Source organism: Gambusia affinis, linkage group LG21 (assembly GCF_019740435.1).
Source record: "Gambusia affinis linkage group LG21, SWU_Gaff_1.0, whole genome shotgun sequence".
NCBI classification, from domain to species: Eukaryota; Metazoa; Chordata; class Actinopteri; order Cyprinodontiformes; family Poeciliidae; genus Gambusia; species Gambusia affinis.
The window spans coordinates 23,327,624-23,342,771 of record NC_057888.1 but is presented as its reverse complement, the minus strand read 5'-3'; the positions used below and the strand labels follow the sequence as shown (position 1 = coordinate 23,342,771).

Genomic DNA, 15,148 nt, shown 5'->3' with positions numbered 1-15,148 from the left:
CATGACTGCTATGGAGGAAGGTGAGCTGGTGTCGGCGGACTGTCTGCCTATTTTGTGCAACCTAAACACCAGTTAGGCTGAACTGGAACTTCTGTGCCACCTTCATTTACACAATGCAGAACTGGTTGGTCTGCAAGAAGAAACTCCAAGCCTGGCTACAATTCCTTTTTATCAGTAACATTTTTGATTTACAGTCCTTTGATATTCTGACTATCGTCCAGTAAAATAATTGCAGACAGTGCATAATATTATAGCTTATTATGGCTGGATTATGGATAACTTTTACATAATAATTATAAAAACTACCTCACCATTCTGATACCACATCATCTGAAATCCAGGCATGGGTATGGAGGAGTCTGTTCTGAACACCAGGGTGAGGGCGGAGCTTGTAGTGCTGTTAGCTGGAGGTGGTCTATTCCCACAGAATGCACCAATCAGAGGAGCTTGCTCATTAGGTCCATTATAGAGCTACAAAACAATAATAGGAGAAATGTTACAATATATAAATATTATGCTATACTTCTGTTACTAGAAATCATAAGTTAAACTTAATAAAGTCTTAAACTGTTTACATGTGGTGGATGGAAAACTAAGTTTATAAACTTTAAGCTTGACCTTTAAGGTGTAGGAACTTTTTGTGCTGTGGATTCATTTTGAAACAGAAATCTTATGTGAGTTTGAACTTTGCAAACCAGACAGCATGCTATGTGGCTTCTCTCTCTGCTGACAGGAAGTTTAACTTCCTGTTACCAGGTCTCATGCACAACATCTTTGAGAACCAATAGCTGCCAGCCAGGGTCCTGCCCAGGTCCAAGACACCATGCCCAGGTCATCCCCACACCAGCAGTCCCAGTTGAACCAGAGTGAAGAGGTGCTCACTGATGTGTAAAACGGCTTTAGATTGTCTAATTTGATTTATTCAAAAGTGAGAGATCCAGGCAAGAGTAATTATGAGTAAAAAGAAAATGAGGGGAAAAAGCAGTCCCACATCAATGTTACTACAAATGTTGTAGATGTAGTTGTCCTGAGCCGTATGCAATGAAATTTCGTTATGTATACACCCTGTGCATACAAAATGACAATAAAGTCTGTCTAAGTCTAAGTGTAAAATATGATTTTCTCTAGTTTGTTCTTAATGTAATATGGTAAAACTGTGTGTATATTTGTACCTTTATGTAGTCGAAGTTACAGCTGGAAGAGTCTTCTAACTGAAACGCAGTGAAGGTGTAGTTAATCGTGTTTCCACTGCTAGCCTGGACGGTCCAGCTGCACAGACTATTGTCTGGGTAGTTGTTAGGAAAGTTCAGCGACTCGATGACTCCTTGGTGTCGACGTGAGATAATTATGTTATGACACTCTGAAAACAAACACAGTAATGCAAACTAAAGTAAACTGCAAAACTAATTTGATTCAGATGTTTGGGGGTTTTTTTGCTTTTGTGTATTTTGCTGACAAGCTAGATAAAATTTTATTGAATAGATTTAAAATATCTAATTTAATCTATTCTGGTAAAGTTTCTATTTATGCAAAAATATAATTTCTAATAAATAGTTTTTTGCATACTGGTGTTGTAAAATGCAAGGAAGCCGCCAGTGTTGACACTGCTATCTGTGCGGAGTTTGATGTACAGTTGATTGCTGGAAGAGTTGATCGGACTTGGTAGCTCAGTGCCACACAACTTGGCCAGTTCTGGAGCACTGCTGCTGTTTCCATCATGTACCTGAAAACAAATAACATCAAAATGCTATTAAGAAAGTTAAGATGAATAACATGGCAAGATTGTTTAATGCCCTGCTTTCAGTAGGAAAACACTAAGTGTCCTTCTTGAAGACATACAAGTATGGGACAGAAACATGGCTTTCTGCTAAGTATTCTGATCAGTCAAATGAAAACAGTTTGTTGCTGAATTAAATAAGATTATTGCAAATAGCTTTCCTTTCTGTAATAACTGTGCTTAGCAATGTGCTTTTACAGTTCTGTATGAAGATGCCAGAATCAGACATTTTCTACATTTTTGAACACTGCAGGAAGATGAAAGTGTAATAATTTATTTCCCTGTTGAGATTTTAAAGTACAATAATAACATGAGTTTAATTGCTTTAAATCCTTTCTACTTTAGTACAGTCAGCTGGTCTGTTGAAGTGAATTCTACCTGAACAGATAAGCTGTTCATTATATAGATATAATGATATATGATTTCTCATTTGATAAAAATGATTTGCTTTAGCATGTGTCTAGAATCAGAGCCATTTACATGAGGATAAATGCCAAGTATGTTCAATAGCTAATAATATACCAACATTAAAACACACTTAGTGTGTCCTGCAGGTTCTAAAATATCAGGCATATATCAGGTTCTCTGATGTAAATGAGCTGTTTTAGAACATGTTGAGAGACACTACTCACAGCTAGGTAATCATAAGAACAGGATGAGCTGGATTCCAGGTGGAAAGCTGAAAAAGACAGTTGGACCTGGCTGCCCTGACTGGTCCTAATGTTCCAGTAGCACTCAGCATTAGGATGATATGGTAAAGGATAATTGGGAGAAGACAATCCTCCAGAGGCAGTTGTCAATGTTCCTCCACAACCTTTATGAAAAAGAAGTTAAACATGTAAATGCATTAGTTATAGAAAATCTGACAACATTCATAGGTGCTTTATCTTTATGCAAGATGCCAGAATATAGTATCTTTTATTTTAATATGAAGTAAATTCCATGTGCTGTAAAGATATAGCTCATATAGCTCATCATCATAGAGCTTTGGCATAAAGTTGTCTTGGTAATATTTCTACATATCTGACAGAATCTGATTAGTGGTCCTTTTTTTAAGTTTTCAGTGCTGTGGATTCTCAATCAATAATAAAAAATTGTGACAACTGAAACATTAAACTGAAGGTTTGATGCTGTTAGACCAAACAACGTGAGATAGTTTGGTGTTTGGTTATAACTGAATCTCCGTACTTTTGTGATGTAAGCCTCACAGTGTAAATGAAAGAACCAGATAAAGATATTAGAAGCATGTACCTGTCTGTGTTCCATCCCAGTGCGCAATGAATCCATGACTTGTGATTGAGGGATCAGAGTGGAATCGAATCCATAAACGATTGCTATGTGACACCACAACTGGAGGTCTTTGACTGCCACAGAACTTACCAATCAGGGGAGATGTCTCATAGCCCCCATCCCTGTAAATTCAACAGATTTCATTTATTCTGATTAGATATTAAATATGTTGAATATACCTTGCAATGTTTTTCTGAATAAATGTCTTTTCCATCCTGTTGAAATTTTAAACACTTGCATTGTGAAATGAAGATGATGTGACAAAAATATTTACCATTTTTAATTTCGAAGACAAAATAGATTTTTCATTCCAAGGCTATTAAGCATACATTATTATTTGGTTGGATTTATGCTGTTTAAAGTCATTTTTTACTGAATCTTACCATTTGTAATAAAAGGAAAGTGAAGAGTTTTGGGAGGACTACTGTAGCCACTATAGACTACTGGATCTTTTATATGGATTATTCCATATTAAAGATCTTCCTGTGGGAGAACCACAGTGCTGGTTCTGTTGGACCTCAGTGCAGCTTTTGACACTGTTGACCATGACATATTACTGAATGGACTGGAGAGTTGGGTCGGACTCTCCGGTCCAGTGCTTAACTGGTTTGAATCGTACATAAAGAACAGGGATTTCTTTGTTTCAATTGGAAACTTCTCATCAAAGAGGTCAAAGGTCACATGTGGGGTACCCCAAGGTTCAATCCTAGGACCCTCTTATTCAATATCTATATGCTCCCACTGGCTCAGGTTATAACAGGAAATAATATTAGCTACCATAACTATGCAGATGACTCACAGCTCTACATTATGATGTCATCAGGTGACCTTTGACCCCATCCAATCACTGAACAGATGCTTAGAACAGATAAATGTGTGGATGTGCCAAAACGTCCTCCAGCTGAACAAAAACAAAACTGAAGTTATTATTTTTGGACCTAAAGAGGAACGATCTAGAGCTATAGATCTAGAGTTATAGATCTAGAGTCAGTGCACAGCTTCAGTTATTACAACTAAAAACCAGCAATCAGCCCGAAACCTGGGAGTAGTGATGGACTCTGACCTGAACCTTCAGAGCCACATAAAGACAGTTACAAAGTCGGCCTTCTATCACCTGAAGAACATTTCCAGGATTAAAGGACTAATGTCTCAGCCAGATCTAGAGAAACTCATCCATGTGTTTATCTTCAGTCGTATTGATTATTGTAACGGCGTCTTCACAGGTCTGTCCAACAAATCAATCAAACAGCTGCAGCTGATCCAGAATGCTGCTGCTCAGGTTCTGACTAAAACCAGGAAGATAGAGCACATAACACCAGTTTTAAAGTCCCTCCACTGGCTCCCTGTAGCTCAAAGAATAGACTTTAAAATACTGTTGTTAGTTTATAAATCACTGAATGGTTTAGCACCACAATACATTAAAGATCTGCTGTTGTATCAACCTTCCAGAACTCTCAGGTCTTCTGGTTCTGCTCTGCATCCCCAGAACCAGAACCAAACGAGGAGAAGCTGCATTTAGCATCTATGCACCACAAATCTGGAACAAACTTCCAGAAAACTGTAAAACAGCTGAAACACTGACTTCCTTTAAATCTCAACTAAAAACCCACTTGATAAGAGTTGGTTTTGAAATGTGATCAATTGCAAATTTATTGACGGAATCTGACTATGTTGTGTTTTTATTGTTGATTCTATGTTGCATTGTGTTTTTGTGTTTGATTTGATGTAAAGCACTTTGAAATGCCTTGCTGCTGAAATGTGCTATACAAATAAAATTTTATTTGATTTGATTTGATCATAGAGTGAGATGAAGAGTGGAGTAAAGCTGTTTAGTCTGCATGTGATGCATGGTCATCACAATGAAGACTATCCATCCATCCATTTTCTGTTCACTCTTGTCCCTAATGGGGTCAGGAGGGTTGCTGGTTCGAATCTCCAGCTACGTTCTGGGTGAGAGGCGGGGTCACCCTGGACAGGTCGCCAGTCTGTCACAGAGCAACACAGAGACATACAGGACACACAACCATTCACACACACAATCACACCTGGAGAATTTAGAGAAACCAATTAACCTGACAGTCATGTTTTTGGACTGTGGGAGGAAGCCGGAGAACCCGGAGAGAACCCACCATGCACAGGGAGAACATGCAAACTCCATGCAGAAAGACCCCGGGCCGGGAATCGAACCCAGGACCTTCTTGCTGCAAGGCAACAGCTCTACCAACTGCGCCACTGTGCAGCCCACAATGAAGACTAGTCTGTTCAAATGAGCTTCTGGGTGAGGTGTCCCATTCAGCAGTGGCAGTAAGGACCAACAGGTAGGAAGAACACGAGGAGATTGGATTCAGTCTATGCAGTAACATAGTCTACCACTGTACTTCATTTCATACCTGATTTCCACAAAGTCAAAGCTGCAAAAAGGAGGAGAGCCCTCCAAATCAAAACTGGTGAAGTTCAACAGAATCTGCATGTTGAGCTGAACAATGATCTTGAAGATGCAGTCTCGGCTGTTGGGATAGCTGTTAGGGTAGCTGGGAGAGGTGAAGGTTCCGGTTGGAGAGGTGAAGCTCTCACCACAGTCTAAAAAGAGATAAATAACAATTCCATAAATAAATATTTGCTCACTGTATGAGACCAGTCACCTGAATTAGTCCAAATCATACTAAATGAGAGCATGAAGTAAAGAGAGCAAAGTCAAGATTAACAACATAAACTTGTGTCATATTGTTTAGGGTTGGAAAAATATGCTATTTAAAACCAGTAGTTAATATTAACAGTCTTCTTATTCTTAAACTGCATTATTGGAGAATTGACAGGTAAGTCCATAATCAGACACTTCATGGATGAATATGAGAAAAGATTTCCTCCAATCAAGCTGCAGTAAAAACGTTACTTTTATTGGCAATATTGACAAACAGAGTAGAAACATTTAAGTCTTTTGGCAGACTTTACCTGTGCTAGCATTGATGGACACATAACTGGCAGAGAACCCTTCCCCAGATAAACTTGAATCAGTCACAAACAGAAGGGTCATTTGGTTGTCAGCACTTGTTATAGATGGAGGTACTGAGCGCCCACAGTATCTGTACACAAGGCAAAAGAAAACATGATGGTTGCTATAGAAAATGCTTCACCATCACTGACAAAAATGTGAAATTTTAAGTTAGCGCTAGAAGTCTGCAGTAGCAGTAGGAGAGGTGGAGAGTTTGAAGCTGAATTATTTAGGAATAAAATCTGCTTCCATGGTAGCAGCTTCCTCAACAGGTTTCTGTATTTCTGTCGGATGGATTATTTCACGTCGCTGCACTTTGCGCCGCTTCAAAGCTCAGAGAAATGTGGCGCAGAGGTGGGATTGAAGCAGAGCAAGCTGCTGCTGCTGCTGCTGCGCAATAATAAAATAGAAGTAAACGAGTGTCAGTTTGCGCAGCAGGTTCTGGTGCCGCTAAAGGGAAAAGCAAACCGGTTCTGATCACTTGGATACAATCAAAGTTGTGCGCATCGCGGTGACGCGCAGAGTGGCTAGTTCGTGGATTTGAGATAAGGAGCTATTTTTCTACTGCAGAAAAAAAAAGCATAAAAGTGAGTGAAATCAGAAAGAAACAGAGACTTCTACAGGAATTTAAATGAATAATGTTGGTTATTATGGCGCGTCAGACGCGCTGTGTTAAACCTTTAAGTACGGTTTCATTTGTATTAATGCTTGAATATTAATGTTTATTAAATGCCCCCTTAAAACTATTGAGCAGGGATGAATCCAGGAAGTTTTAATAGAGGGCTAAAAGGGGTGGAGGTGGTATTGGGTTGTTACACCAAAAATATTAAAATATACTACAGTGTAAAATATGCAAATGGTAGAGGTCACCACAATACCCTCAAATAGGTACAAATCTGAGACATGCCAGTAAATTGTCCTTCATGTTTGAAAATTGTTCTGCTTCCACATCCACCAGTTTGGCAGAAAGAGCTCAAATGTTTTCTGTGTGTCTGTGAATGAATTCTTACTACACTTAACAAGTCATTGTCTTGTTTTCACTGACACATGTGAAAGAGTTGGTTTGAGTAGCTATAAGAGAGTACAAACCAAACTTAAAGACACTTGCAAAAAAAATTCAACACTGTTAGGTTTCCCACTAAAGCCTTAGGGACTAAGAAAAAGGCTATTTCAGCAAGCAATGTGTAAAGCTAATCTTGAAGTTGTTGTATAGAACCTTTATGGTGATGATGAGCTTTATTTGGATCACCACCTCTGTAATAGATAGATATCTATTTTATTAAAAAAACAACAAAAAAAAACATTTTTTTCATACTTCTTTTATGAGACTGAAAGTGAAGTGTTATATAGAAGGCAGTCTTTACCAATGCCTCAATTTAACTCTGCTTTTTAAAAATTCATGTGAAATGTTTTTATTTCTCATTGGGGATGTGGAAAGTGGGACAAAGTCAAACATTGTGCTGTACGTTGAGCAAACAGCCATGACAGTTAATTTGAACTCTTTTATAGTACTATTTTCTATTTTTCTTGTCATTACAAAAACATTGAAACAAAAGACACAAATTTTATAAAAATACCTCTCAAATTGCACAGAAAGAACACATTAAAGTCGTGGTAGGGCTGATTGTTGTGGCAATATTTTCTGTCATCATGTCATGACACGAACATTTCAGCAAAACCTAAGTTAACTATCAGCTTGTAAAAAAGTCTTTATTTGATCTACAAAGGTCCTTAAGCTTCTTTAAGGGGATCAATTTGGGATCTTCACAGTTCCAGTTGATCCATGATAGAATGTTTAACAATGCACCTTCATTCAGAGTCCTTGGCAGATTTTCTGTTCTTCACATCAAACTAGCACAGAACAAATGATAATACTAAAGCAATAAACATTACATACAGTAACCATATAGTGGGTGTTTTTGTTCATTTTTAATAAAACACTAAGACTTTTCCATCTGACAAAGTGGCATGTTTGCTATTCTCATTTGGTTATGAATTGATTTGTTCCATGTTTTACACTTTCAAATCTTCCCATTAATGTAGTTTTGATAATCTTGACATTGCCTAGTGGTAAAGGTAAAATGGAGAAATAATAAGCTTAGGGGTAAAATGGACATCTATGGGAAGTGGAGGGTGTGAGGATTGGAAAGTGCTTTTATTCTCTGGTGTGTAACTTTCTCTTTCAAAATGTTTATTTCTTAATGCCACTTTATGTGTGAGTGTGTGTTGTACCTGCCAGTCTTGTTCCCAGTTGTTCCAGTCCCATCATAAACTTCAAGATAGTCATAGTTACAGTTGGCATGGTACTCCAGGTTGAACGAGTCAAACAACAGTCGAATTAGGTTCCCTGGTAAAACACTAATGTACCAGATGCAACTGGCCCCATGTGGATAGTTTGTTGGGTGACCAGGGCTGGTAATGGTGCCTGAAGGACTTGTCAGAGTATCTCCACAGCCTGGTACAAAAAAAAATGGTTACATTGAAGAGATCCTCCTTCTACCACATTAAAATGGGCAATGTTAAATGAAGGACCAGCAGTAACAAAGGCAGAGTATGTCGACTCCATATTACCACAGAGACATATACAGCAATAATGTACAAATTAATTTAACCCTCCTGTTATGTTCGTTTGTGAGGTACAGCAATAATGTTCGTGGGTCATTTTGACCCAGGGAGTGTTTAATCATGCAATAATGTCAGAAACCAAAAGAATTCCACAAAAACATTTTTGTATCTGATTATTAACTCCAATGCTAACCATTTCAATCGATATTTGTGCAATTATGCTTTTATTTCTCACAAATAAAGGATCAATGACAACAACCCACTCATTTACTCATTTGGACGTAAAATATTTCATTTACATTTTTTTATGTCCACTGAAAAAACCTAGACATAAAAACCAGCAATTATCCTAGAAATTCATCTTTAGTCAAATATTTTATATTACATTTTTAATTTTTTTCAATGGGTGAATTTTATAATTGAACTTGAGACACATACTGTTCAGGGTCAAATTGATTGAAATCAGTTAAAACCCTCTGATTAAAATCAAGACTAATGAGTCACGCAGAGAGTATTTATGTTTTCCCATCACTTCTGCTGAGTGACACCCAGTGTGGATGGAGTTTATCCACAGGAACAGAAAAGGTTCCTGTCAAAAGTTGCATGAACACCTGCTTTCTCACAGTTTCCTAGTGAAGTAAAGAGAATAGTGAGAAAGTGGGTTTGTGCACATGTGCATGTATGTGTATGGTGTGTATGCATGTGTGTGTTTTTTAAATATGTCTCAAAGCTGCAAGGAAATACATAGAATTACAGATTTTAGACCTTTTTTACCTTTCAAGTGGACTGCCGGGTCAAATTGACCTGAACAGTATCTATATAAAATGTAGACCCAGGGGGTGTTGCAAATGCATAAAATGAACTATTTTCAATTCATATGTGAAGTGCACCTATTAAGACAAATAGAAAAAGTTTCATGCAGAAAAAAATACTTACAACTATTAAAAAAAAAAAAAGAAAAACTTTAAAATGGGTCCACTTGATCCGCAACATAATAGGAGGGTCAATTGTCAACTGAGACCAATTAGCCAGTTAGAAAAGCATGCCTTCTTTTACCCATTGGGGGGAAACAAGGTGCCCAGAAAAATATCTGCATAGAAGTAGTATTTTAGATATGAAACAAACTCGGTTTACATCAGAATACTTCTTCTGCTTGTCTGACCAATGAGCATAGTTATTTAGGACTATTTAGGACTCCCACCCTCAATTTCAGAGTCATATGCTGCTGAAAAGCCATGGTTGTTGACAGAGGAGTCTGTGCTGAACTGGATGTACATAGATTTCTGTGTTGACTGGAGCCTGGGAGGAATCTGGTCACCACAAAATTTCCCCAGCAGGGTCGAGCTAGGTGAGGGTCCATCCCTGACCTAAAAAGAGAGATAGTTTTTGACTTCTGTCCATCACCTAGGCAATTATCATATTTATAGAAAAAGAACACTAAAGCAATGATCATTACACAAAAAATACTTTAAAGATCTTACCCAAGCTTTACAAATATAATAAAGAAAAAGGTTAACCAAACAAAAGTGATATTGACACTGAAAGTATTGTGTCTTTATATAGATATACTGGTATTGTTTGTGTTCAATGTAGGCATGATTAATTTGAAAACTTTTACAAAATGTAAAGTATTTGAAATAAACTAATATTGCTTCAAGCTGAATCAGCTAATCAATGGAAGGGAACATGCACATGTCAAGTCCATGCCACAATTAAATAAATTAAGATGTCCCAAAAGCGGGGGCAAACTGGTATATGGGGCTACTGGATTGGTTACTAAGTGGTACAGTGGCCGGTGGACCGTCCACACAGCTCTGTTCCAAAGCGTACAACTTTCAACACCCTTTAATTTTGCATTGCTGCAATACCTCAAACTGTGTCATATCAAACACCTAGCTTCTGCTGCTCCAGTAAGATTTCAGCAGTGGTAACCAAGTGGACCTGTAAACAAATTAACCAGCACAAAAGTCTAACAATGAAGAGTGGTGATGTGAAAAACCCACCCCATAAAACCAAGGCAGCCAAAACAGCCTCCGTGGCTCAACAGTCATGAAACAGAGAAGTCTCATCTGCAGGTCTGTCCTTGATAGTGCCTTATAAATTAAATCTTCCTATTGGTTCTTGGCATCCAGCAGAGACATGCACAGCGGAGTGGCTCCAGCTCTTCATGCAGGGCCAGCCTATGCTGCGTTCAGACCAAATGCAGTTTGAGCATCACGAGTGTCTGGTTTACATTCAAAGCCTACACTTACCGGCCGCTTTATTAGGTACACCTTGCTAATACTGGGTTGAACCCCCTTCTGCCTTCAGAACTGCCTTAATCCTTTGTGGCATAGATTCAACAAGGTACTTGAAACATTCCTCAGAGAGTCTGGTCCATATTGACATGATAGCATCAAGCAGTTGCTGCAGATTTGTCAGCAGCACATCCATGATGTAAATCTCCTGTTCCACCACATCCCAAAGGTTTTCTATTGGATTAAGATCTGGTGACTGTGGAGGTCATTTGAGTTCAATGAACTCATGGTCATGTTCAAGAAACCAGTTGGAGATGATTCATGCTTTATGACCTGGTGTGTTATCCTGATGGAAGGTGGGTGCACTGTGGTCATAAAGGGACCATGTCAGCTGTGGTGTTGACATGATGCTCAATTGGTACTAATGGGCCCAAAGTGTGCCAGGAAAATATCCCCCATTTTTACCATCACCAGCCTGAACCATTAATACAAGGCCGGATAGACTCATGCTTTCATGTTGTTGACGCCAAACTCTGACCCTACCATCCGAATGTTGCAGCAGAACTCGAGTGTTATCAGACCAGGCAGAGTTATCCATTAGTGTGAACACAGCATAAATGTCATAAATGTGCAGACATGTCCAACTTGAAGCATCAGACATATTTGTGATGGGAGAAACTTTTTCATTGTTGACCCAGCATTTGGCAGAATCTGATTTAGCCCCCCCATATCGCCCTCTCTACCTCCCTTGCCTTCCTACTAAGAATATCATTATCACTAACAGTGTTTGAATATACATTTAGTGTATCAATCAAATTATTGGCTATTATTTCCTGTTATGTATTTGTGAACCAACCAAGTTCAAACACAGATTACAGATGGCACCATATCGTAGCCATGGTAACACAACAATCAATCTATCAAGATGATTCTTTGCACTTTTACAAAGTAAACTTCCTAAGTAAATCCTACATGTACAGTATTTACATTTAGGGTGTAAATACAAAATGTAATTTACATCCTAAATGCACTTTAGGATGTATTTACTCTGATGAACTACTGGACACATTAAATCAAATTTAATAGCATTGCCATTCTCAATAAATGAATGATAAAGTTTTAGATTTATAATCTGTGTTACAATTCAAACATTTATAGGGGCCCTCAGGGGCCTGCTGGTAGCTACTGAGTTGTCTTTGCCTTGATATCTCTGTCTTACAATTCTAGATCTCAGATGTGTTAACATAGAAAAATAATGTAGAGTTAATCCCCATGAGCTTGTTTGATCTTTAAAGCAGTCTACAGCCACGTTGCTATGGAGATTAAACAGTCAGATACTGAGAGTTTATTTAGTAAAATAGCAGAAAATTTGCTTATTTCATAACATGCTTCATAACCAGCAAACTTTTCTCCTACAGTCTGTTTGACAACTACAGTCTCAGATCAACACAGCCCTCCAGCTCTGTCAGCAGCAGAAACAGAAACTTTATACCTATCAGGGAAAACACTAAATTTGCTTTTCATCGTCCACGCATGATGGCAATGTTTGTATGATCCAATTAAATATTAGATTCTTGATTAAAATGGGTTGCTGCAAGATCTTGTTCAGTGTGCCCCTTTTTAACTTTGAGCCCCTGCCCCTCCAAAGGTGTTTGCATGGCGCTGGATGGAGAACTCATACCACCAACTAGAACAAAACAATGAATGCAAACAAGCAAAGCAACAGAGAAACAAAGATGAGCACATCTAGGGGAATCAAATGGAGAGTAACAGCTAGACAACAGTAGTCTTTTAAAATCCAGTTCCTTGTTCTACGCTTCGCCTCATTCAGAGGGTCTAGAGACCCTGGACTTTTGAGAAACGATTGCTTCCTGCAGTAGTGGACTGTTTTCACAGGCAAACGTGAAATGCATATTTCACGTTTTCCCATGAAGTATGTAATGCACCAGTTTGACACTATGAAGCTTACTGTGAGGTAAACAACCATCCAACACTGCAAAAAGAGAAGGGCTGATCCAAACAAGGTGGTTGTTAATATTAATTCAATATTTGGAAGCATGACCAACATGGACTGAATGGCTTCAATTCAATTCCTCCTTCCATCTATAAAGCTACAGGCAGACTTCAATTCTAAAACAGCACATCATCATTCACAACTTCTTCTGTTCTTTGATTGGCCCAGTTTAAATTCCACTAATATGGAAGAAAGCCCAGACTGTGCTGTAGGCAAGATTAGAATCATGTGGAATAATATGGAAGGCAACAGCCAGGGTTAAACAGCAGAAGAAAACTATAGGATCATTAAGCAGAACACAGGAATGAGGCAACTTACAAAGATGATGAGGCTCAGATACAGCAAGTAAATTAGTACACTGTGATCAAGAAGAACTAGCCCAAATAGAAACCAAAGTAACATAAGAGGAGAAACCAGGTGAACAATAGCTTCAACTCCAAAATGTTAAAAATTCATCAAATACAATACACAGCAGAATAAGCACAGAAACTGAATCAGCTTTAACCAGCTGCTTAATAGTTAAGGTCCAACTGTCATTTGTGAAACATCATAACACCTGTTTTTATCATACTAAATGCTAGATATTACATTATATGCATATGACCATTTGTGACGTTAGAAAACAGCCATGAGCTTAGAAAAAGAGATTTCATATTTTCTTGCAAACCATGACTATACCAAAATTTAAAATGTGCTGAAGGTAATTCAAGTGGCTTACAACATAGCTGTTCATTCTCTTTGTTTTCCTATTTACACAAACCAATGAAGAAACAGAATCACATGTATTTCCATGATGATTTGTGCAGCCATTTTTCATATAAATGGATGTCATGTATTAATGAATTGATGAAGTCAACTGAAATACTTCACCTCAACAAAGTCAAATCTGCAAGAGCCTCCTTCAACATCAAACGACAGAAAATTTAATGTGACCACGTAGCCCTCTTGTTGGTTGATGACCCACTCACAGACTTTGTTGTGGGGATAGGGATTTGGGTGGTATGGAGACCGGAACTCTCCAGTTCCAGAAAGGGTACCTCCACATGCTAGGGAAAGTGAAAAAAAAGAAAAAAGAACAATATTCATATATATGTAGTGGTCAGAGTGGAATAACTATTAACAGTTTGAAGCCAGAGCCTGACTTGAATCTGATAAGGAGACTGGTGGGATTAAGTATTGTGACTGAATAATTGGAGAGAGAGAAGTCTGGGCCTCCTGACTTAGGCGGCTACCCCACGACCAGTCTCCTTCTGGTTAAAGGCAAGGCAATCCATGAAAACTGAGCTGCGAGTAGGAGGTGTCCATTGTACAGCAGTTCTTCCTTGCTTGATGGTAGCCCAATTTGGTAGTATCAAGACCTCTCATAATATATTTGACTCCATCATGCATCATTGCTCACACAAAGCCCCCACAAGTGCCAAGGAGTCCTTTTCTTCAAGGCACTTCAAAACAGTTTCTTTACAATAAGGTTTGCCTCAGTTTGTAAAAACTTGTAATTTCTTCATGTCTCTATTGCTATGGATATTATCCAAACAACACAAAATACCACAAAAAACCTCACCAACACTGTAGACAGCCCTGAAACCAGCTCGGCTGACTGAACTGTCAGACTTAAAACGGATCCAGAGAGAGTTGGAGGACGAGCGAATCAGAGCTGGCAGGATGCTCCCACAATATTTTCCTATCAGTGGATCAGTCTCCATCCTCCCGTCACGGACCTAAAAAAAAAAGAAGACAAATTCTGGAGATCAAAAAAAACAAAACACTCAATTTTAATTCAGGCAGGTAACAAAATAAGGCTCAGCTTATCAACTGCCCACATCCCATAATGATTCAGCTCAGTTTAAAACATTAAGCAACCAAAATTCTAACAGGATTTGTTGTCCAAGATGGTATGGATGACGCCAAGGCACAATCGTTCTGCCATGAAGTAGTAAACACACATATAAGGTGAAGTTACTGAAGCCCACAGTGGAACCTGAGACATTTGGTGAGGCATTTTGTATATAGAGAAAATAGTTATCATATCCATAACAGTATGATCATAGAAGATTCAATATAAGTTAAATGATTCTGCAAAAAATGAAGGTCAGGTCATTAGCAGAAATCTGTAGATATTGACTGAACATAGGAGGTAATTCAACTATGTCATTGTTCAACCAGGGACACATCTAAAAGTTGCAGGACTCTGGCCCTCGAGGTCTGAATTTGACAACCTCTGGTCTAGGATATTATCAAATACCTCACCTTTGACCCTGTCCATCTATAGAGCC

General features: G+C 38.4%; 1 protein-coding gene across 1 annotated transcript in view; it reads right to left on the bottom strand.

The window, feature by feature from the left end:
- cubn (cubilin (intrinsic factor-cobalamin receptor)) overlaps window positions 1-15,148 on the bottom strand; it is an 87,648-nt gene that overhangs the window by 52,888 nt on the left and 19,612 nt on the right. The window contains exons 18-28 of the mRNA XM_044105254.1: window positions 14,437-14,593; window positions 13,746-13,921; window positions 9,826-9,991; window positions 8,292-8,514; window positions 6,020-6,150; window positions 5,458-5,647; window positions 3,029-3,189; window positions 2,410-2,591; window positions 1,567-1,723; window positions 1,173-1,360; window positions 312-471 (exon numbers count right to left, since the gene is read on the bottom strand). Coding sequence (XP_043961189.1) covers window positions 312-471; window positions 1,173-1,360; window positions 1,567-1,723; window positions 2,410-2,591; window positions 3,029-3,189; window positions 5,458-5,647; window positions 6,020-6,150; window positions 8,292-8,514; window positions 9,826-9,991; window positions 13,746-13,921; window positions 14,437-14,593 — 1,891 coding nt within the window. The remainder of the gene's footprint in view (window positions 1-311; window positions 472-1,172; window positions 1,361-1,566; window positions 1,724-2,409; window positions 2,592-3,028; window positions 3,190-5,457; window positions 5,648-6,019; window positions 6,151-8,291; window positions 8,515-9,825; window positions 9,992-13,745; window positions 13,922-14,436; window positions 14,594-15,148) is intronic.